Source organism: Labrus mixtus, chromosome 12 (genome assembly GCF_963584025.1).
Source record: "Labrus mixtus chromosome 12, fLabMix1.1, whole genome shotgun sequence".
In the NCBI taxonomy this organism is placed as follows: domain Eukaryota; kingdom Metazoa; phylum Chordata; class Actinopteri; order Labriformes; family Labridae; genus Labrus; species Labrus mixtus.
This window is the reverse complement of record NC_083623.1, coordinates 9,824,976-9,848,544: the sequence shown is the minus strand read 5'-3', so window position 1 is coordinate 9,848,544 and position 23,569 is coordinate 9,824,976. Positions and strand designations below refer to the sequence as shown.

Sequence of the window (23,569 nt, the reverse complement as noted above, 5' to 3'; positions counted from 1 at the left end):
TAACAGCGGACCACAGTGTAGTAGTTATAATTTGGTATCACCTTATATATCACACACAGAGTGGCTCTATGTACTTTACTTTTTTATTATTCTCTTTTACACTTATAACCACATTAATATTTGGTAAAGTTGTCTATATTGCCTCATGCATATACAAAAACTATTGAATATATTCCTTACTATGACCAAGAACCAGTTTTCTACGGTTCTACTGTATGAGGCAGGCTTTTGGGGTTGCATGGAATTCAAATGGGGTCGCCTGATTGATAAAAAAAGTATACAGTATACAGTACACAGTATATTGTATATGGTCAAACACAGACTACTGTGGGCCAATGCCAAAACAAAAAACTTGCAGAGCTTCTGTCTGTCATCCATAGTTTAGAAATGTCATCCCTGCCTTTCTTCCTCTGCCCACAATAATATACACATAAAAGCCTTAATGTGGTCTTAAAAAATGTTCCCTTGCAACACAGTAGAAAAAAACTATTACCGTTACATGATTGAAAACAAATTAACTTTGACCAAAAAGCTGTGTGTGTTTTGTTTGTCTGGGGTCGACAGAGTCTTGTCAAGTCAAAGTGAGGTCATGAGAAAAAAAGTTTTGGAACCAGTAAGGTGATTCTGAGTTCATATCTTGGTCATAATATAGCAAATTAGAGATGTATTTTTATAATGCGCCAAATGTGACTGTTTGAAATTAGCTTTGGTTAATATAACATTGGTGATTTATAAGATTTTCTGACAGGAAACTTATGATATGGGCCTTAAATACCAACTTAAGGTCGACCTATGCTATTTATGAAGTTAGGCATGCTAACACTTTCCCAATAAATGTCTACTTAACAACCCTTTCATATTAGGACCATATAGGACAGACACTACAAAGTGAGCAGCTGAATAACATTCATCTAAAGAAATGTCATTAAATCCTTAACACCTTGGGACTTGTATTTTTTTTCTTTGTCTTAATCTAGAGCAGGGGTGGGCAACTGGCGGCCCCCATCAACCCTCAACGTGGCCCTCGGGTCAATTTTTTACACATCAATTAATTGGAAACATGAAGGAAAAACACGACAAAATCTGCCATGAAATCATGAAAAGCAGAAATATGTCCATAATAATATTTGATCACTGGTGTATGTTGAGTTAAATTTGAGACATTATTGACTGTAATCGTTTTTTGTATCCTACAATTTGGCCCCTCTGGCAGTGAGAATTAAATGAATGCGGCCCTTGCTGTGACCAAAGTTGCCCGTCCCTACTGTAGAGCTACTGTATCAGAGTGCATTTCAGGTAGGCAGCCGGGTTTCTTCAGGTTTCCCGCTAATTTACCTGACTGACCTTTTAACCTTTAGAAAATGACGACACTCCAAAAAATGTATTCCCAATGGTTTTGTGTTGACTACAAATGTCACCGCACATATTTAATGTATCTCATTTGGTTTACAACATCAGCTTGCCTCTTTACCGTCGCACAGTCGTCGAGATTTATTATATGAAATCATATTTACACATTACCCAGGTGGTTAAACAGGGCACAGATGTGGTGTTCATGTGGGGTTCCAGCACATTCAGGTATAGCAGGGAATGAAAAGGTGGACAGGTTGGCAAAGGAAGCTGTAAAGAAAGAGAGCATCGATATCAACATCAAATTATCTAAGTGGAGGGGGAAACGAGTCACATGGAGGAAAATTAAACAGGAATGGCAACAATATTGGAACAATCAGACAAAAGGGAAGACATTTATACTCAATTCAGAGGGAAATAGATAAATACAGAGGGAGCAACAGAAGAGAGGAGGTCGTAATGTCCAGGTTAAGAATTGGTCACAGTCATTCAAATAGCACTCTACATATCGTTGGAAAACATTCATCCGGTCTTTGTGAGACATGCAATCGAGCAGAATGAACATGTAGTTATTAAATGTAGAAAGTATGACGCACACAGACAGAACATGATGTCAGAAATGGAGAGAGAGAGAGGGACTCGTGAGAAGAGATTTCTGGAGTGTGGGGAGAGAGAGGGAGAGGCCGAAGATGCTTGTTTATATATCTCTTGGGAACAGGTTTGTTGAGGAGGATTTAGGAGTGTGAGTAATGATTAAATCCAGCAGGTGGCAGTAATGCAACATATTTGGATGCCGGCTGCCAATAAAATCCAAAGAAAAATAATAAAGAAGCAGCAGCTTACCTCTTCGTCACGTTATGTCGTTCAACAGCAGGGGGCGCTGTGCCAGCTGTCAGACTGTCTTGAACCAACGTAGCCAGCCGCGGTGCATCACGGGATACAAAATGACTCCTAAGAGAGCAAGCTAAGGCTAACATATAAGAGATAGCTGTGAATAAATATACATGGTAGGCCCTTTTCGGCGCATGTTGGGGTCAGTATATTCATGTGATAGATAAATTGCCCTCTGCTGTCACCATGGTGAGTACAGAATTAGTTCTTTTTTGATGCATTTTTAGATGAGTTGGTGGTTTAAAGCCCATGTTAGCTTTTAGCCCTGGTAACGTTAAGCACCAGAGGTAGCAGGTCCGGTGTTTTCACAACAAGTTTCTCGGTGCAGCCAGGATTGTATTTACTAGGCAACTTGTTTCAAAAGTTGCATGGAGATCTATCGTGTGTAAATTTTGTCATGGCATGCTTCTTTTTCGTGATGCATGGATCAGATTTCTGCTGTCACATCCGGGGCTCTTGTCACATTTTTTTTTTTTTTTTTATCACATTTTGTTTTTTTAGTCATCGAGAGCGGAGTCCAGAGTGTCCAGCTCCAGCTCCAGAACAGATGAGACAAGACGATCAAGAAGCAGAGGCAAGCCTGTCTACAAAAGCAGACAAATGCAGCTCACACACACACACCTGACACCTGTACACACACAAACAATGTGTAGCTGTGGTCGCAAAATTAGTTGTTTGCAAAGCATGGTCGTTTAGAATATACTGTTTCTGATGTATTTGGTGTTTAACTTTTATTTGCTGCAACAAACCAGGAAATGATCATTTATAATTTTCTTACCTGGAATTCACTTAATCTCTGTGAAATTTACCTTTGTGTGCTTTCTTGATGAGGAAACACTTTAAAGTCTTGTTCCAGGGATTACATTGCCGTGTTAACAGACCATCAATCAATCAATTTTTATTTGTATAGCGTCAACTCATAACAAGTGTTATCTCGAGACACTTTACAAAAAGCAGGTAAAATACCTTACTCTTTGTCTGTTAACATTACAAAGAGCAGGTAAAAGACCTTACTCATTGTTATGTTACAAAAAGCATGTAAAAAGACCTTACTCATTGTTATGTTACAAAAAGCATGTAAAAAGACCTTACTTATTGTGATGTTACAAAAAGCAGGTAAAATACCTTACTCATTGTGATGTTACAAAAAGCATGTAAAAAGACCTTACTCATTGTGATGTTACAAAAAGCATGTAAAAAGACCTTACTCATTGTTATGTTACAAAAAGCAGGTAAAATACCTTACTCTTTGTCTGTTAACATTACAAAGAGCAGGTAAAAGACCTTACTCATTGTTATGTTACAAAAAGCATGTAAAAGACCTTACTCATTGTGATGTTACAAAAAGCAGGTAAAAGACCTTACTCATTGTGATGTTACAAAAAGCAGGTAAAAAGACCTTACTTATTGTTATATTACAAAAGAGCAGGTAAAAGACCTTACTCATTGTGATGTTACAAAAAGCAGGTAAAAAGACCTTACTTATTGTTATATTACAAAAGAGCAGGTAAAAGACCTTACTCATTGTGATGTTACAAAAAGCAGGTAAAAGACCTTACTTATTGTTATATTACAAAAAAGCAGGTAAAAGACCTTACTTATTGTTATATTACAAAAAAGCATGTAAAAAGACCTTACTCATTGTGATGTTACAAAAAGCATGTAAAAAGACCTTACTCATTGTTATGTTACAAAAGAGCAGGTAAAAGACCTTACTCATTGTTATGTTACAAAAAGCAGGTAAAAAGACCTTACTCATTGTGATGTTACAAAAAGCAGGTAAAAAGACCTTACTCATTGTGATGTTACAAAAAGCAGGTAAAAAGACCTTACTCATTGTGATGTTACAAAAAGCATGTAAAAAGACCTTACTCATTGTTATGTTACAAAAAGCAGGTAAAAAGACCTTACTCATTGTTATATTACAAAAGAGCAGGTAAAAGACCTTACTCATTGTGATGTTACAAAAAGCAGGTAAAAGACCTTACTCATTGTGATGTTACAAAAAGCAGGTAAAAGACCTTACTTATTGTTATGTTACAAAAGAGCAGGTAAAAGACCTTACTCATTGTGATGTTACAAAAAGCAGGTAAAAGACCTTACTCATTGTTATGTTACAAAAAGCATGTAAAAGACCTTACTCATCATTATGTTACAAAAAGCAGGTAAAATACCTTACTTATTGTTATATTACAAAAAGCAGGTAAAAGACCTTACTCATTGTCTTTTAACATTACAAAAAGCAGGTAAAAGACCTTACTCATTGTTATGTTACAAAAAGCAGGTAAAAGACCTTACTCTTTGTCTTTTAACATTACAAAAAGCAGGTAAAAGACCTTACTCATTGTTATGTTACAAAAAGCAGGTAAAATACCTTACTCTTTGTCTTTTAACATTACAAAAAGCAGGTAAAAAGACCTTACTTATTGCTATATTAAAAAGACCCGGCCTATCCATCATGAGCACTTGGCAATGCAGCTTACGTTTAACGTCCAGGGGAAGCAGAATAATTGTGATTTCCCATGCAGATGTTTGCATTTTTCCAGTAGTGTCGTAGTGAATCTTGATGTTGGCTTAGCAAAAGGAGAGATAAGTAGACAGTAATGAAAGTTGTAAAGAGTTTTTTTGTTTTAATAAAATGCCACCTTCTGTGAGTTTACGAAAGATGGGTACATTCGTTATGTCTTGTGTTTATTCAGGCAGAGAAAAAAGGAAGCAGAAACGCAGCCGTAGCAGATCTTCTTCATCGTCCTCTTCCAGTTCTTCGTCTTCATCTTCTTTGTCATCATCGTCATCCTCATCGTCCTCTTCTTCCGGTTCATCGCATTCATCCAGCTGCAGTCGGAGTAGCTCCAGCAGTAGTGGTGAGTGTTTGAAAAGTCTTTCATAAATCTGAGTATCTCAAGATGGTTAACTTTATTACTGTTTAATTTTTCACAGATTTCTCTCAGAGCTGAATTACAATAAGTTCATACTTTAAAGTGATTTGTTTTTTTGGATTATATCTTAAGATATTGCTGCTGTTATGGTGCTTATTATAAATTGACCTAGTTAATTGTTGTTGTTGTTTTTAGGCTCCCGCAGTAAAGTCAGAAAGCAGTCTAAGAAAAGGAAAAAGGAGAAACATCAGAAAAAGGTAATGTTTTGCGTTTAGGTCATGCATTTAAAATTTGACTGAAATATTGTAAATGCAACGCACTGAAAGTCCAACTTAATTTTTGTGTCACGGAGCAGAAAGGAAAGAAAGAGAAGCGACATAAACGTAAGAAAGACAAAAAAGCGAAAGGAGAGGATAATGCAGGACCTGTTCAAATCTCCAAGGTAACAACAGCCCATGAATTCCCGTTTAACATATTTTCCTCAACCAACCATATTGTATGCATTTGGCATTATTGTATAAAGTTTTTATTTGTTGATGTCGATTGAAAGTTTTTGCCAACCTTCATATGTTAACTTCATATCTCCTCCACTACAATAGTTTCTTGTGTGGTAGACAGCAGCAGAAACCTCTAGATGCTAGCTTTTCTTTAATTACACATTGTTCCACAAACATGGCGCTCGTAAGAAGTGGCTTTGTATTTAATACTGTCAGTCAATTTTTATTATTTATTCATGGCCCTTTTAACTTAATTGTGTTTTTCCTTCCTTTAGTACCTGAAGGAAAGAAAAAAAGGCAAGTACAGCATGATATCAGGGAAGAAAATTAAGATGAAAGTAAAGAAGTCCAAGAAAGACAAACAGGTACTGTCATCTTTTTTTGCTGCCATAGAAGCAAACCAAGCGCGCCTTCATATCTTTTGAATTGATTATTGTATCCTGGCTCACTTGTGCCATTCTTGGTGTTACAGCGGGATAAAAATCGTGCAGAACTCCTTGATTTCTTGAACTCTACAGTGTGATGCCACTGTGTTGTGGTGCTCGGGCTTGAACACGTCAGCAGAACTCAGGAAACAACAACTCAGACATCCGTGAGAAACAAAACTGAAGGGTTCTCCGAGCAAGAGATGAGGGATCTGACTTGCATCGAGACACCGGGGCAGCACGGAGCTGGATGGAGCGATTGAGCTGTGAATCTTGCTCCGATGTGAGATGCATTCATGATTTTTCATCTGCTCAGGTGGCCAAATCTTCAGCCTGCTCGTGTCATCCAAACATTTATTTGTGCTGGACTAAATCAGTTCATGGTGAAAACTGTAATGTGGCAGCATCAGTCAAATTACTCAACATTTGTCAATTGTAAACCAACTGTGATCTGCTTTGAATGCAAACGGCTTTCTTTAACAAATTTCACCAGGTCTTTGAATGGGATCTGTACTTGGACATATTTACCAGATTTAAAAAAAATTTTTTTAAAAACTATCCAGTCCTGCCTTTGAGTTTACACCTTTTAAATTTAAAGAATTCTTGATATCTCATTGGATTCTGTCGCCCGGAGGACTAACAGTGGTCAGAGCAGAATGGTGATCTCGCCCCTAGGATCCCAGGATGTTTTAGGGTATGCATACACCTCACGACACAGCTAGTCTACCTCCAGATGTGGTCATGCAGAACTGATCCAAACTTTAAGCGTTCACACCCTGCATTAACATGCATTTTCCTTATCTTATTAATATGTGCTGATACGGATCACATTTAATACCAGGTGTAAATGGGCTCTAAGACTCCAGTGGGTTATGAACCCAAAAAAAAACACCTGAGCCTCAAACAAAGAGAAGAAACGATAAGCAGAAATCTGGTGAGCTCACTTCTTTCTAACTCTACACCCCCTTCATTTTCAAAATTTGTAGTCTTCAATTCCAACGGACATTGACTAAAGTAGAAGCCTTTCAGACAACTGAATAGATTGTGTGAAGGCTTTATTCAGCTTTTCCTCCACATTAGCAGTCCTCTCAAAAACCTCCAGCCTTTTTTTTTTTCTCTCCTGCGTCCTCAATAATTCTCATCAACTTCACTTTATTTAGCGCGGCTTGTACATTTATTTTTGTAGATACTAGAACGTCGTGTTTCCACTGTACTCGATTGCTATGGGAACCACAGGGTTTTCAGTGAGTACTGATATGTTTTTTTATTTTAACCTTTTGTTGTAATAAGAATAGTCTCATATTGGAACGATAAAGGAAGGTGCTGTTCAAAACATTTATTCTCCTTAAATTCAGTCAGGACATTTTTTTTTTTCAACAAATTTTCTTTCAATCTGAAAATATAAAATACAATCAATGTTAGTACCCATGTATATATCCAGTTGAAAGTTGTTGTTTTTTTTGTATGGATGATGGAGTAAACCTGTTGTGTGCTGTTGAACCTTTCCTTTGTGACAGACAGAAAATAGGCAGCAATAAACTGCTGGAAAGATTTGACCTTACTTTGAAATGTTTCACTCAAAAAAAACAACAAAAAAAAACATTTGGTGATTATTTCTTCAAGTTTCTCTTCTCCACTCCCTTCTTGCAAATGAAGAGAAAAGAAAGCGCTCAGTTGCCTGACCTTGGATGATGAATTCTTGTGCTGACTCATTGTGTGCAAGAATACAAAGTAGTCTGTATAGAGACATCATGATTCGCCCACTGGAATGATGTCAGTGACCTTCATCTATCAATCATCTCAGGACTGCCTTAGCCATTTTTTAACAAAATCATGTAGTCAATAGATAATTCACCTCTGTAGCCATTTTCTTGTTATAGTACATCAGCATATTTGAAATATTCCTATAAAATGTAGGATTTAAGAAGTATATGAACAACACAAACATGCCTACAAGGCTGAGATAAATAGCCCTCATTTCTTAGACGCCAGTGTCTACAATAAAAGATGCATCATTGCAAGAGGTTAAAATCTCATAACAAGTAGGAGCATATTCAAAAAGTGTAGTCATGTTACAGTAAAACTGAGGAGAACACCTGACATTGCCCTTTCTGGTGCAAATTTAAAACAGTGAATGGATCAAATGCTGTCTGGTCTCATACTGAAAAGGAAGGAGAGAATGAAATTCATCCTGCCTCGCCTGGTGCAAGGTGGTCACTCTGCAACAGACAGTCCTGGAGATCAGCGACTGTCCTACTGAAACGTCCCGAACACCGTCACTGTCTAGTGGACGCTGCATGTCAGACGACCTTACTGCTGTTTGCTCCTTTGTATCTGAAGTCCGGCATGCTCCACACCCTCTCCTCCCGCTCCATCCCTCTCTCCACGTCCTCTGACACGGTTTTTAGGTCGCTCAGCCCCGCTCCATCGGACACAGCGGCGGTCAGGCCCACTGTGCTGCCGAACGGGTTGATCTTAATTCGGGACCTGAAGTTTATGAGGGACATGCTCATGGCACGCTTGTTGTTCCACTGGCGGGCGAGCCGCTGCGCCTCCTGCTCCTCCTTCAGGTTATCCAGAGACTCCAGGAGGACGGATCGAAACAGGCCGCACACATCCTGTACCTCTGGCTCATTGGCCTGCAGAACTTCTCTGAACCTGAGCAAGACGAAAACATAAAAAAAAAAAAAAAAAAAAAAAATAGCAGATTCAATTTCACAGGTTTCACGAAGTTCTGATCTGTTATAGCCTCGAGCCTACAGGTGTTACACTGTCAAGATCAGGATGGACATTAAAGACACTGGAGAAAGTACTCTTCCTTGTAAAAACAAGTACCTACACTACCCACCCTGATAGTGCAGTCAAAGACCTCGTTCTTTTTTTCAATGCTAGCAGTGGTATAGCCTAATCAATGTATTTTTTGTTAGCTCCACACAGATACCAGGACCACAACATCGGACAGGTAAGCTCACTTCTTTTTATTAATTCCCAATTTTTTTCTTCATTTTAACCTCAACATCTTACATTCAACTTTAATTATATAGCCTAAACTGAAGTAGACACAAATTACATCACTATCTCTTTTAGTTTCCCGACCTGTGAACACATTGGTGTATAATTTCAGGGAAGTTTCTTTAATGAGGAATCTAAAAGTGTATATATATATATAAATATATATATGTAGTTATTTTTATCTCAAGTGGATAATACATTTTTTGGCCATGGGCACAACTGAAAGACAACTGGTTTTGAACAGTTCCTGTGCCAAGGCTGTTGCTGTTTTAACCTGTAGAAAAACATCACTAATGCACCAGAGGTCAATGATTTGGTCAATGCTGATTTGTTTGTAGGTGTCAGTCATTGCGGCTGTTGCTTAGCTAGCACAGCTAATCAAATTAACTGCTTTTTGCACACACACTGCAAATGCCAACATACAAAGCCATATTAAAATGAGCAGACACAAATGGGGACACAAGCTGGCAGGAGCACTGTTGCGACCTACTTCAGTGAGGCAAATGCCGCTGAGGAGGAGGGCACCTTTGCCTACCACCTTATGTGACAAGTGTGCAGGTCATCGATCTGTGGATTGATATATGTGGGTTTATGGTAACATATGGTAATCAAAATATGGCACCATTTTAACTCAATGCATTAAAAAATTATAATAATAATAAGGAATGAGCAAGAAAACAGTGAAACACAACTATGTTAAAGCGTTGATATCGCTGTGTATTTGAATGTAAGAATATTTTCAATAGCTTCTTCCAAGTTTTTACAGTTTTCTATTCAGTATATGTACTCATGCAGGTAATCTAAGAACAGCATCAATACTGTAGCCAGAGTTTTTCATTACTGGTTTTTATTCTGGCTTTTGAGTAAAATAACAGCCACATTAAATCCAATATTATGAAGGGCAGCCTGGATCACAGTTATCAGTCCCACCTGCTGTGTCACCAGCACCCTCCTGTTACCACGCCAATTACTCCTCCTCCTCATCCTCCTGTTACAAGAGGAGCTGTGGCCTTAACAAGCCTTTAAATAGACCTCCAAGGAGCCTGCGCTTTCCAGTAAGAGCTTCTAGTTAACTGATGATTGGTCCACTTTCTGTGTGGACACATGAAACACATATTAACTCCAAATAGACAGATGTTTGGATCACCTTCAGGGCCGGAATCATTATTATTATTATCCTGTCTCTACCTTAACCGATTACATTGAACCGTTGCTGCCTTTGTTATCAGTCAACTCCATTTGTTCAGAAGAGAACTCCAGGTTTTTAGTTCCTATGTTAGAGCCTTTTTCTAAAGGCTCAGTTATTCATATTTCAACATCGAACACAATTACGTAAAGGAAATCAAACATTTTCCTCAAAAGACATCGCCTTTATTTTATTTTCATTTTGTGATACAATTAGGAAAAGTCATCCGGTTTTGCATACTGGATTATTTTACAAAATCACAGTATACTTCTTGTTCCTATGCAGAAATGTTACATATATAGTTTACCTACACCAACCAATATTCACCATTACTAACTTCTCCCTTAAATGCACAAACATAGATTTCATCATTAGTTGCAAATTAAAGCTTCTGTGAGGAGTTGTAGTTGGTCATGAAATGGACTCATATTAATACTTTTCCCATTTTGTGACCTAAAAGTGCAAACAAGACAAGCCCATCATTTACAACTTTGTTTCTCTCTTTCTCATATAATCCTTTAAAAAAGGATTATATGAGAAATCACATATATAATTAAACAGAATAAGCTAATATTGAAGACACATGTATTTAAATCATAGAAAGTATACACTGTATTGTCAGCAGATTGTGCAGTGGTGTATACGATTTGGTATCTTAACTTCAAACATCCATCCATCCATTATCTATACCGCTTATATATCTGGAACAGCACAGAGCTGACACACCCTCGTTGCAGCTAAAGCAAAAAACAACAAAAAAACGCATTTCAAATCTTTTAATCTCTTAGTTTGTTCACTTGATTTCATCTCATTTTAATTGATATTTTATGTGGACTGAAAATAGACCTGCAATCTTTTCGTGAAAGAATGAAAATCTACAGAACAGGCAGCATTTAAGGAAACCCAACTGGACCTCTTAGAGGAGAAAGCATCCTCTATATACTTCACAACACCTCTGAGGACTCCTCCTCTCTGCTGCTAATTACAATAACACACACGTTCTCAAGTTGGTCCCTGTTGTGTGACTTCCACCAAGCATTTAGCACGTTAACACCAGTCAAACTGCTCCCCAAAAAACTGTCAACCTCTAACAAGACACCTGAGACCTCAGCGGCTGTGTGTGAACAGATGATCAAACCAGCTCAGGACCTATCTGCTGCAGATTAACACGAGCAACACGAACGCTTTACAGAGTCCCGTGTAGCAGGCTGGAGAAGCTGTCTCCATGACGAAACATCCTCTTCTCGATGCCAAAGACGACGCTTAGTGCTTCATGGTTTGTCAGCAACATGTTGACAAATCAGGGGAATTTAAAGGCATCTTGGGTCTGAGCCTAAGAGCAATTAGCCTGTCCTAAACTCGACCCCCTTTCCATTTAGTGCTCGAGTAAAAGATGAGTTAACAGAACATTTCTAAATATGCTCAAATATATGCCATGTCCATATCAATGCTTAAAAAAAAAAAGAAGCCTACATACCTCAGCTTTCATCTTTTTGCCTTGTTCGTCAACAGCCTGAATATATAATTCTATCACATACTGTAGTCCAAACAATTCAATTTAAAGCTGGCTTTCTGGCACCCATAAACTAAGCGGATCGGACACTGCAGCACCCAGCTAAAAAGAACCACTTTCACCATTTTTCTTTTTGTCAAGCTTTTCCAACAAGCGAACCAGGAATCAAAATGAGCCAATTAATTAGATTTGATCTGGATCAGATTTAGCCATAATTATATTGTAAATGAAAAAAACTGTTTCCAAAATTCCATCAGAAGTTTCTGTATTTTCCTTTCAGTGACATTGAAAGTTAAATCTCCCAGGAGCTATCGTGGCTTGCAGCTCATATCTAGAAGTGGCTGATATTTATGATATGCAGTGATGGAAGAATTCAGGTAGTGTCCTTTGTAATAATTTGTCCAAAGCCCCATATTTTTTGTTCATAATGAGTGCAACTAAAGTGCCCTTTCGAATGCCATCGTTGTAGATAAACCATTAAAAATGTTCTGGTCTGGTGCGCTTCTAGTGGAGAAAATGTTAGGGTGTCCATTAAACAGAGAATACAGTAGAAGCTGACTTCATGGGTTCCCTTTAGTGGAGAAATTATTAGGCAGTGTGCTAACCTTAGGAAACACAATGATGTATCCTCTAGTCTAAGGAACCCAAAATTAGAGAAAACGCAGCTGCCATCCAGGATGCCTATATGAAAACGACTATATACGTTTCCTTTTTGATTGCTCTTCTATGTTAGTAAAACATTCAGCAAAACCTTCTAGGGTGCCCTACGAGTGGGGGAAATGCACTGCACAGTTGCTTTTTATCAGAGAAAACATTATGCAGTGTACTAATGAATGCTTTGAAAATGTAGGTGCAATAAAAGTGGATTTCTAGTGGAGAAAACTTCTTCAGAGAACATTTAGACTTCATAGGCCCTTTAATAGATAAAAGTCTTCTTTGTCTTTTAATTACTATGTAAATATCAACCAGGGAATGGAGCTTTTGCACCATAAATACAACGATGCACAGATACTTGGTGTGTGCTCCATTGAGTGCAGCCGATGCCATTTTTATACCTACAGTGAGAAAGACTGAGTCTGTGTCTATCTATCTGAATGGCCAGTTTCAGTTTCTCCTTACTTGAGTATGACGAGCCCACAGCAGGGAGGTGGCACCTTGGAGCAGAGGTCCTCCAGGCCGAGCTTCTCCCCGGTGCTGATGCTGTAGGTCGAGCGAGGCGTGCTGGCCAGCCAGCTGTAGTCCACCCCGGTCTTTAGGCGGCGGTACTCGTTCTCCCTCTCCTTCTGCTGCCTCTCGGCCTCCTTCAGCTGCCAGTTGAACTCCAGCATCAGGGTGTCGGTGACCACGTCTGCCGGGTCTCTGCGGGGACTCCGCAGATGCGGTTCATTCCAGTTGAACCAGGAGGCCATGGCGCTGTTGTTCTTCACAGCCTCCTGAGGATGACAGGAAATCAGAGGTATTCACATTGAAATTATCACATGTAATATTCGTAGTTGTTCGTCCTGATAAAATGATTTCAAGGTGGAGTTTTGCGAGGTTGAGTATGACTGGAAAATAAGAGTTTTTCTCCTATTTTTTTTTTTTTTTCTCCAAAGCGTTAAAGGCCGACAGAGTGGATCTGATGCTTTTGTCGAAAATGATGAATTCACGAGGAGACATTTTCAGAAGGTTAAACATCGATTGAAATCTCTGTGCTTTGCAGAGATTGAAATGTGAGAGTGATAACTCAGAACAGACAGTATAGAGTTTCAGCAAGCAGATACTGAACATCAGATTTACTGTCTATGTCAGGTTGGTGTTTTTTCAAGGCTGTGTTTCTCAAAAACAGAAGTTTTTTAGTTCCATTGTTTGTGTCCGTTCATTACATGAACTGTTTTACATAATCTGCCATCATTTCAACTCCACATCCTTTGAAGTCTGTTCAGTCAGATGCTCATTGCCATATCTGTAAATATTCTCCTCAGAGAGCGTTCTTGAACCCTCCCCCGACTCTTTCTTCTACAGGTGTCACATCGGCTCCCACAGGTGCTGAATTCTATTTAATCAAATGGGGAACCCTCTGCTTTGTGTTTCTTTTGGTGATCAAAGCACACCAGTGACAAAAGAGGACATCAATGAAGGTGTTCCGTGTCATTTAATTCCAAATTATAATGTTGTTGTTTCATAAGGACCCTGAGCTCCTGAGAGTACATACAGACATGACTTCAACAATAAGCGTTCACATCATGAATCATAGGTTAATTCATCTATGTAAGAATCCATCGGCACTGGCAGCAATTGAAACAACATCTGTGTTTAAATGTAAAGTTTCTATTTATGAGTATTCTGGTGTTCATGACTTTTCTTACAATTCAGAGATTGTGCACTTAATAAGAGAGGGATGCTAAACGCCTGTGAGCTCCTTAAGTGGGCTTGATATCCTCTGAAACACAGTATGAGAAGAACAAACATTTTCAGTATTTACACATTTTGTTAGGTTGTGTCACCATTCATTAACACGGCCCTCCTTCATTAGATGTCCATTTAACCACTTGTCCTCTTTTCAACGGTTCCTATGTCCAGGTTCAGAGGTCTGTTTTCTTCTGAACTGTACTACACTGTATTCAGTGTGTGGGTCAGATTATCAGCATGTGCAGCAAAAAGCTTACGCAACACAGCGACAGAGTGAGATTAGTATCAGCCTTGCTCTTACCTCTTGACCCAACAGTTTAATTGTGAACTAGTCCGGCCGGCCTTCAGTCTTCTTAATCTGTAACTATATGGTTGACGTGGTGAATCGCTGCATGGTGTTTCATTGAAGTTGAGTTAGTATCTTGTATTGTTCAGATTGTATTTACTTGTTAACTTGTAAGCTATTCTTCAGTGAGCTGTTGTAGATCTCATTGAAAGTACTGACACTTTGTTTTGAACTGGCTATTGTGCATTAGTTGTTCAAATTTGTGTACCTCAAAGGCCCATCTGGAGACAGGCTTATCAAATTAGCTTAGGCTCCATTGCTGTCATGTATGGCATTGATTTACACCCCATACACATGATCCTCTACAGATAAACATAAATAGATAAATAGTTGCCTCACTATAGCTTCTTATTCTGAATATTCCAATATGTTGGTTTTTTTTATTCAGCTGAATCAGCTGTTCATTTTCCCAGTTTATTTTTGCAATCTGTATTTCTTCTTAAAAATCATCAATGTCAGTGAACACGTTTCCGGCACTAGAGCCCTAGAAGATGTCGTCAGGTGTTTTGTTTTTTGTGTGACCAATACTCCAAACCTTTCTGTAAATCATGTACAAAAAGTAGCAAATTGGGGCGCTGGTGGCGCAGTGGTTAGTGTGCGCGCCCCATGTATGGAGGCTGGAGTCTTCCAAGCGGGCGGCCCGGGTTCAAATCCAGCCTGTGGCTCCCTTCCCGCATGTCATTCCCCACTCCCTTGCTCCCTGATTTCCAGCTCCATCCACTTTCTCTTTATCCTTTCTCTCCAATAAAGGCACAAAAAGCCCAAAAATAAATCATTAAAAAAAAAGTAGCAAATTGTCACATTTGCATTGATTTAAGATCCGGGGCATTTTGACATGAAAAATATGTTTTATTAAGACTTTTCTTTTGATCAAAAGAATAACTGTTGCAGCTCTAAACACAAGAGAAGTGAGCTGTGTTTCTCTTATGTTGACCAGCTTTAGCCACGTCCAAAATGTTGCTTATTTCCCCTGAAAAGGAGAATTGGTTGGTCATAAGACAAAACACATTTCCAGCTGGCTTGGACATTCTTTCTTTTCCCAAGAACATCCCTGCTGGGTTTTTTTTCACCACCAACAGTGTTCATGTTTGGACTGCTGGCTACGTTTGACAGATTGAAACGCCATGTTTGCCAATTAACAGTTTTTAAAAAGAAGCCTTTTCTCACCTCTTCTTCTTCTTCTTCTTCTTCTTCTTCTTCTTCTTTTCCTTCTTCTGTTAAAGTTTTTCTTGAACTCAAAAGGAACACAATCAGTGAAGGAAGAATTAGAAAAGTCCTCGGATATCACACAGCTTGACGGATGAAAACTCAAAGCTAGCTGAATAAAGAAGAAGATAGACAAGAAGAGAAATGGACTCTATCTCAGCTCTCCCGTCCTCCTCACAGTCCCACAGTGTTATCTTCACCTCTCTCTTTCTCTTTCTCTCTCACTCTCTCTCTCTCACTCACTCTCTCTCCCTCCCTCTCTCTCCCTCCCTCCTCCCAGGAGCCTCTCTGGCCTGCCTTTACTTGCAGCAGGAGGTTGGGGGCACCATCTCCTACAGGAGCCATTGGTTCACCCCCCCCGATGAGGTGCTTATGTAGCTTTTTACGATTTGCCGTTGCCATAGTGATGCTCCTAAGCCTATTTGTCCACAATAAGCTCCATCAGCTGAAAGGGAGCTGGAGAGCGATGAAGAGGCAGATAAAGAGGGCGCAGTGGGTTGAGCGGGGAGATGGGAACATGGAGATAAATCAGAGGGTGTTATGTTTGAGGACGAGGTTAGTGTAGCGTTGACGACAGCTTTGGCTAAATGGCGATTGGTGCAACATCTGCAAGAGGTCAGCTTCCGTGCGGGTGTGTGTAAATGAACTTCCCTCAGATAATGAGTCTCAGCGGCCCAGGGCAGTAATGCATGAATTACAGGAGGGAAGGAGCAGGAGGAAATGTGTGTTAGAGTGTAGATGATAGAGAAGCAGAGAGGTAAAGAGTCCAGATTGATTGTGCAGTTGTTGTGTAGGTGGATATCAAGGTTTGTAGCTTCATTCTGTGTGTGGGTGTGAGCAGCTAAGCTCAGACGCTTTCCCTCTGCACATGTTCTGAACAGAAGCCTTACAATCCCAGTCATAAATCCATCAACACCACCACCACCACCACCACCATCATCCTCCTCTCTATCCTCCACAGTGTCATGCCACTGAATAACATGCAGGCTGAACTTTAGACTCCATGAAGACAGAGCTGATAAACAATGGTGTCCACATAAAACCTTTCAAAAGACTGTCACATGATGTTGTGAATAAAAAGCAACAGAAACAACACATTTAAGTGAATTCAAGCTTGACTCAACAGAAGTCAATAATGACCCTACATAAGATTACATAATCAACCTGGTTGTTTCATAATAGCATGTAAAATGTGTATTTACTCGACTTGTATAGTAAAGCACCTTCCATATTAGAATGCAGCCCAAAGCGATTCACTTGTGTACAATAAAAAAAACACAAATTGCCCACAATAAATGTAACATAAAAAAATCTCAATATAACTTACAAATGTTAGGAATCAATAAATAGAAATAAATTAAGGTAAAAAAAAATGTAATGGTCTACTATAAATTTATATTTAATTAATTAATATTTAATTTTGCAGATCTCAGTGCTGTGAGGGCACCTTTAATTTTGGTTCAGGAGGTAACGATCCAACACATTAGACTTCTCTTAAATCACTGAACAGTTATCTTGAAGGCTGGAATCAGACAGGATCAAAAGAACCAGAAACTCGTTTTTTTTTGTCCTTCACCATAAATGATCTTTTCATCTCAGGAGATCTGCCCGATGGTTTCTTAAGATAAAAACATTCATTACAGATATCCAGAGAAAAAGCTTCGTTATTTCAGAATACTAATACTATTTCACAATGTGTAGTTGTTATCCAGATGTTACTAATAATGTTCATTTTCTTTCAAGAGTCCCTGTAAACCATGTTAGTTGATTTTGAATGAAACATGCACAGTACCAGGACTCTGACACTAAATTGGAATTTAGGAATTTATTGTCACTATTATTATGATGTCAAAATGTCTACTGTGGAAAAAGGTCTTTTAAAACTCACACTTTAATAGTAAGTTGTACACTTGCTATAGTTAGCTACTTAAAAAAATGTGATCAAAATGTAATTTGATTTCCCAAGAGTTTTATATAAATTAAAAAGTAGAGAAAAAAGACTTACAGATATAAAAATGTGCAAATATAAAAAGCGCAAAAGACAACCTCCAGGTGAAAATAAGCACCAACTGGACCCCCTGGTTACCATGACATATACTAACATTAGGGATGTTTATCATGTTACTCTGACATTCAACAAAAAATAATCATGATAATACATCCTGACACACATTCATATATAATAATGTGCATAGACAATTACGCAAGCAATTGTGGGTTACATAGTAATGTTTAAAAACACTGAGAATATAAATACATGTTACAAGCAGATGTTGGTTAGAATAATATCACTGTCACTGTTCCTGCTCCGTCCCATCAATCTGAATAAATAACCCCACATGGAGGGTGAGAGTGAACTGTGTAAACTCAGTGGGTTCACCTCATGTTGAAGGTGACAGATGGAAGGTAAGCTCGTCCTGTAATCTAAACAGATGACTGGGCTAATCCCCTAAAGTGATTCTCTCCATCAGCTCCTGTGATGATGCTCATCAAGAGAGCGGACGCAGGGCTCCGGCCGCGCCGCACTGATGTTTCATGGCGTATGACAAGAGCTTTTAGATCCTTTCCTTTTATCATCTAATGTGTTTGTTCTTCCACGTCTCAGAGCCGTGACGCAGGGGGACACACGACGGGGTCAAAGTGGGTGTTTGCGTCTACGGTTTGGGTGAGGCTGCACCAATGAGGGGACAATGAAGTGTCTTCAGTCTATTATCATCCACTTTACATGACCCTGAAATATATAAATATGACATCATGAACATGGTTGAATTAACTGTTTTGTTGTGAAAGAAAAGGCTAAACCTTTGTTCTACTAAAACGATTAGCTTGTTAGCCTAGCTTAGCATTAAAACGTGAAGCTGTGGGTAATAGTCCACCAAACGTTGACAGATTTTCTGTTTGGCATCAGTTTAAGAAACATGATCAAACATGTTAATCACAGAGGTGCTGGTGGATGAATTTTGGTTTTTCAGGAAAAGGCTAAGCTAGGTGTTTACCCCCCTTTCCAGTCTTTATGCTAATGCTAAGCTAAGTTGCTGGCTGTAGCTATGTATACAGAGTTGAGAGAGGTAGTATTTTCAAAGCTGAACAGATTTCTTTTTATCGATATAGATAGACAGAATAGCGTTAATATATCTACACTGTAATGTGTCAAAGTTCTTTTAACACACATACACAGAGGCCGAGCCTGATATATAAACCTGGTAATCTTCAGGATGTAATCAGGACATGTCACACATGACAGTGAGTCAGTGTGACTCAAGGATAAAACAGATGACAGAGACACACCAGCCTGAACAACATTTGCCTAATGCTGGTGTAAACAACTGTCTGCATCATGCTCATGTAATGTGGCCAATCAGGACAAACACACACACACACACACTCTCTCTCTTACACACAAACAAATACATAAGCGTAGGCTACCTAGAAGTCAGGGTCATGTCTTCAAGTATATCCCACATGGAGTCAGATCACAGCTAATCCAAACTATTGATACTAAAGAACCTCAATCAGAAGTCATTTCTTAAAATGGTTCCTTGAATACTTAATAACAGTTCTATTGTAAATGTAATGAAACAAGTCACTTCTCACCACTGGACATCAACACTTGACTTTAAGTGATCAACACTTTGAAAGAATAAATTCTCCACAAACTGAATGAAGGAAAAACAGAACAAGAATTCATTGAATTTAAGTTTCTCAGTGTCAAGACCCTTCAAAAACCAATTTTAAACATTGTATAAGAAGGACGGCAGCCTTACACCAAAGAGAAACATTATAATGACGCTTATAATGAAGCAAATGTTACATATCATTTGGCTGATTTGAAGCTATTTTTCTGCACATTTTGGGAAACTGAAATTGCCTTTCACACAATTTAAAAAAAAATAATAATTTGCCTTCTCGCAGCCTCAGTATCTGTATGAAATGCTTAGAATAAAGACATTAAATAAAACGTGGACCTGTGCTGTGGACTTAGATTTTGGTATTTGTTTGTTTGTTTGATTGTTTGACTTTGCAACGGGGAACTCCTTCCCTATAAAGCATAGCTGAGCTTGTTCCATATCTCCTGGATTTTGTGAGCACTCAAACCCACCACTAGAGGGTGGGATTTGATTACGTTAGCTACTCAGTGGCTCCAAATCAGCGTCATCATTTCTCTATCTCTGCAGCAACAACTGTTTGTTGGGATAATAAGCAACACGGATGGAGTTAGTCCTGTTATATAGTTTTTGGGTGGAGAGACTTTTTTTTGTTTTAAGAAGTAATACTTTACATTCTTGGGATGAAAAACCTGAGGAGTTTGATCAAACAAACAACGCGCCACCACACCTCCAAGACAAATATTAATCCACACACATGAGCACATTCCTATCTGAATAAAACAACAGAAAAAAGGGAGGGACGGGGACATCAGAAGAATACCTGACGGTGTGTTTAGAAGTCAAACATCTGCAGTGAAGTGCGCAGTGAATTAGGAATAGGTTACATGTAACCCCGCATAAACTTTAAGAGCTTGTTGTGCAGCACATTAAAAGACAATCATTCCTTCTTTTTCAGCCCTCCAATGAAGAAAAACAAGCAGCGAGGTGCTGTGGACGGACACAGACTGTGCTGAATGTAAGCTTTGTCTGATTGTTCGTTCCTCATTGAGCCCCACATACACATCTGTCAGGCTTTGTGCACTCCACACTGAAGTGAAGTGAATAACAGTCACAAGATGAGCCCTGCACACAACACTGTGCTGACCTTTAAAAAGGGCTAGTCCACTGAAACAGAACATAGTCTGAAAGTGTTACTCACATTTAACTCGCTGTTTCATTTAAAGTGTTTATGGTTGATGTCAATGCTCTAAACGTGTCATGGTTCGGTGTGTAAAACAAGGAGAGGTGGACCCAAGTGCAGAATAAACTAAAATTATTTAATAATCAAACAAAAAGGCAAACAAAACTTAAAATCCAACAGGAGAAAACAAGGAGCCCCAAGGAAGCACTAGAAAACTGACAACTAACATCTACCGTAACGACATACACAATGAACTGACCCTGAGGGGAAGAAACACAGAGACTAAATAGACATAGGGGTAATCAGACACAGGTGAGACTAACAAGACACAGGTGAGAACACACAGAGGCAGGACTACAAGAAACACTGAGGACAAACTACAAAACTAAGTCATGAAATACTAAAGACACACAGAACTCAAGAATCTAACAAAACACAGTAGAACACAGAGATACACGAGGATGATAAATGACAAAATGAAACAGAAAACACTGAAAACAAAACTAGGAAACACACAAGGGAAAAACCAGCAACACTAGGGAACATTAACACACAAGGGAAAAACCAGCAACACTGGGATAAAACAGGGAAACTCAAATACAAAACCAAATCATGACAAAACACTCTGATGTCTGTCATTAAAATGTATTTATTCGACTGTATGACCTCATTGGGAGTCTTTAGCTAATTAGCTTTGAATGTATCATCTACTAAATAAATGACAGTGAAGGTCACATTCAATATATTGTTTGAAAGTAACAGAGTATAGGCACCGTAACACTGAAGGCTATTTTTGACATGTTGGGCTTCTAATTCCAGCTCGTTTAAATTGTATTTAGAGCAATAGTTTGCTTGTTAGTTTCTTCCTAAGCATATCAAAGTCCAATTTCCTGCATTTCTAAAACTCTAACTTTAAAGACTTACAATCTGGGGTTTAGAAGTTGGTCAAGTTCTTGGTTGAGCCTGGTGACCCAGCGACCTCAGAGAGCTTTAGACCAGAAACGTGAAGCTTACACAGACAGTTAACAAGTCCTTTTTCTTGAGAAGTTCACTATTCCTGTAGTTAGTTTTTCTTTACTGAAGCAGATAAATGAAGTACTCTTTGGAGGTACACGTGCTTCACTCTTTCGAAACAGTCCTTTTCAACCAGCAGCTGGTGGGCCACACGTTGGTCCTTCGAAGTTCTCAATCTGGTCCTCCGATCCTTAAACACAGAAATACTAATTTAACTAAAAAAAAAGCTTCATCAAAACGGGCTGTTCAAGCAGATGGAGTTCAGGACAGCAAAACAGAATAAAACAAATGGAAATGGAACATTGTGTTTATTTAAACAGCATCTTCTTGTTCTTTTAAAGCAGTTGGGAAAAAAACAGGAGTAGAGGCTCCCGTATTTAAGAGGAAATCTTTTTCTCATCACTCAACAACATTCGTCCGACAATTATATTCTCACTCGTAAGAAAGTATTTGTTTGAGCTGTGTAACTACGAGGCCACTGTAACTTCTGTTAAGGATCTGAGCACTTCTTGTTATGAGACATTAAAAGGGAAAGGCCGGAGAACTCGAACAGAAAGTGATAAGAACCGAGTTGTGGGGGGAGTTCCTGGAAACAGTGGGGGGGAAAAAAAGAAACAGACAGATCATCGTATTGAAAAATGCAGACATGTCAGCTTATAAACAGCTTATTATGAACGTATAAAGCTGCATATTGAGCCGTTTTAATCACTGTATTTGAAGTGGGCCATGTTGCATGTATCCAGCTTTTTTACACCACACACTCTCTCTTTCTCAATAAACACCCTCTAACAATTTCCCCCTTGTTCACACTGTTGTGTAATCCAAATGAAGAGCAATAACAGACATGTTCTTTACCATCTGAGAACTGAAACTGCCGAGCTGCCCTGTGGTGTGACTATAGGGAAGGAAGTTCAGCACGGATCATATGAGCACAGTGAAAAAAACAGGGATTTGCTGACATCCCCTTTTTCATTGGCCTTTGTCCAGTGTCCCATTTTACTAGAAAAGCCTCTATGGACTGTGTACCAAGGTCAATAAATCCACACTGGGAGCTGAAAACCCTCATAGCTAATCATGGTCTGTTTGATTAGCTGCCATAATGGAACTTTAAATTGAAGGCCACTTACACTTCATAATGGCTGTTTAGCATTTACAGGCTCAAAGTAACTGATACCATGTAATACTATAAATCAATAACCCATTAGTTGTTCCTGTACCAAAGATCCTTTCTAGAAATATCAAAATCAAAATAGTTCAGGGAAACATTTGATTCTGAAACATGGTGTTGTTCTTTCTCTAGAAGATGCATCTGGTACCTGTTCTGTTCAGACACATTTTTCACAACCATTCAACTTGAATTAAGCGAGTCGGGTGTTGTCGCCCTACAGATGAGTGTTGTTTAAGCAGTTTGTTAAACAATCACCGTGGCTAAAATACTGGACGCTAGTTCACAGTACTAACAAATGTTAAGTCTTAGCTACTAAATAATGTCATTCTACAACGTCTGTACGGTATGTCGAACTACAAGCTGTATGAGTTGTATGTTTCCACTAGCTACCTAGCCTATCCTGATGCTACATCACACAACAGATTAGTTTAGCTGTATTTACAGTAAGACGATGCCCGTTGATAACCACCCTTGAAATTTAGATGAAGAATCGAGAATTAAAATAAACAAAAAAAGTGTTAAAGGTCTTGAAGTGGCAGAGGGAAGTGGTTTGTCATTTTTGGAACATGAAACTACAGCTACAGCTACTTCCATATCAAGTGAATGTTTCATTTCTTACCTCTTGTTTTAAAAAAAAAAAAAGACTTGATTTAACAAAAACACCATTATGTTTTTTTATGTTAAATAAAAACCTGTATCTGTCGGGATTTAAGCTTTGCTTGGCGTAAAAACACTGTGTATAAAATCAACTAGCCCAGTAATCAAAAATAAAAGTTCAAGCATCTTTAAAACATGCCAATTAACACATAAATCGGCCTCCATTGGAGTTATATAATGTATCCTCCTGCCCAGGGACCACACATGTAAATAAGCTATATAGTGAACTCTGGCCCAATAGTTGTG

General features: G+C 38.8%; 2 protein-coding genes across 2 annotated transcripts; one reads left to right on the top strand and one right to left on the bottom strand.

Moving 5' to 3' along the window:
- The first annotated feature begins 2,270 nt into the window (after positions 1-2,270).
- On the top strand, positions 2,271-7,603 carry si:ch211-22i13.2 (uncharacterized protein LOC553945 homolog). The gene is made up of 7 exons (XM_061051874.1): positions 2,271-2,430; positions 2,743-2,815; positions 4,941-5,105; positions 5,316-5,377; positions 5,476-5,562; positions 5,893-5,982; positions 6,090-7,603. Exons 1-7 carry the CDS (start codon positions 2,428-2,430, stop codon positions 6,138-6,140), a joined length of 531 nt encoding a protein of 176 aa, XP_060907857.1. The 5' UTR covers positions 2,271-2,427; the 3' UTR covers positions 6,141-7,603.
- A 311-nt stretch (positions 7,604-7,914) lies between these two features.
- rd3 (retinal degeneration 3, GUCY2D regulator) lies at positions 7,915-15,935 on the bottom strand. Its single transcript, XM_061051873.1, has 3 exons — positions 15,658-15,935; positions 12,873-13,183; positions 7,915-8,700 (listed from the first exon to the last, which is right to left on the bottom strand). Exons 2-3 carry the CDS (start codon positions 13,160-13,162, stop codon positions 8,343-8,345), a joined length of 648 nt encoding a protein of 215 aa, XP_060907856.1. The 5' UTR covers positions 13,163-13,183; positions 15,658-15,935; the 3' UTR covers positions 7,915-8,342.
- Positions 15,936-23,569: the final 7,634 nt, after the last annotated feature.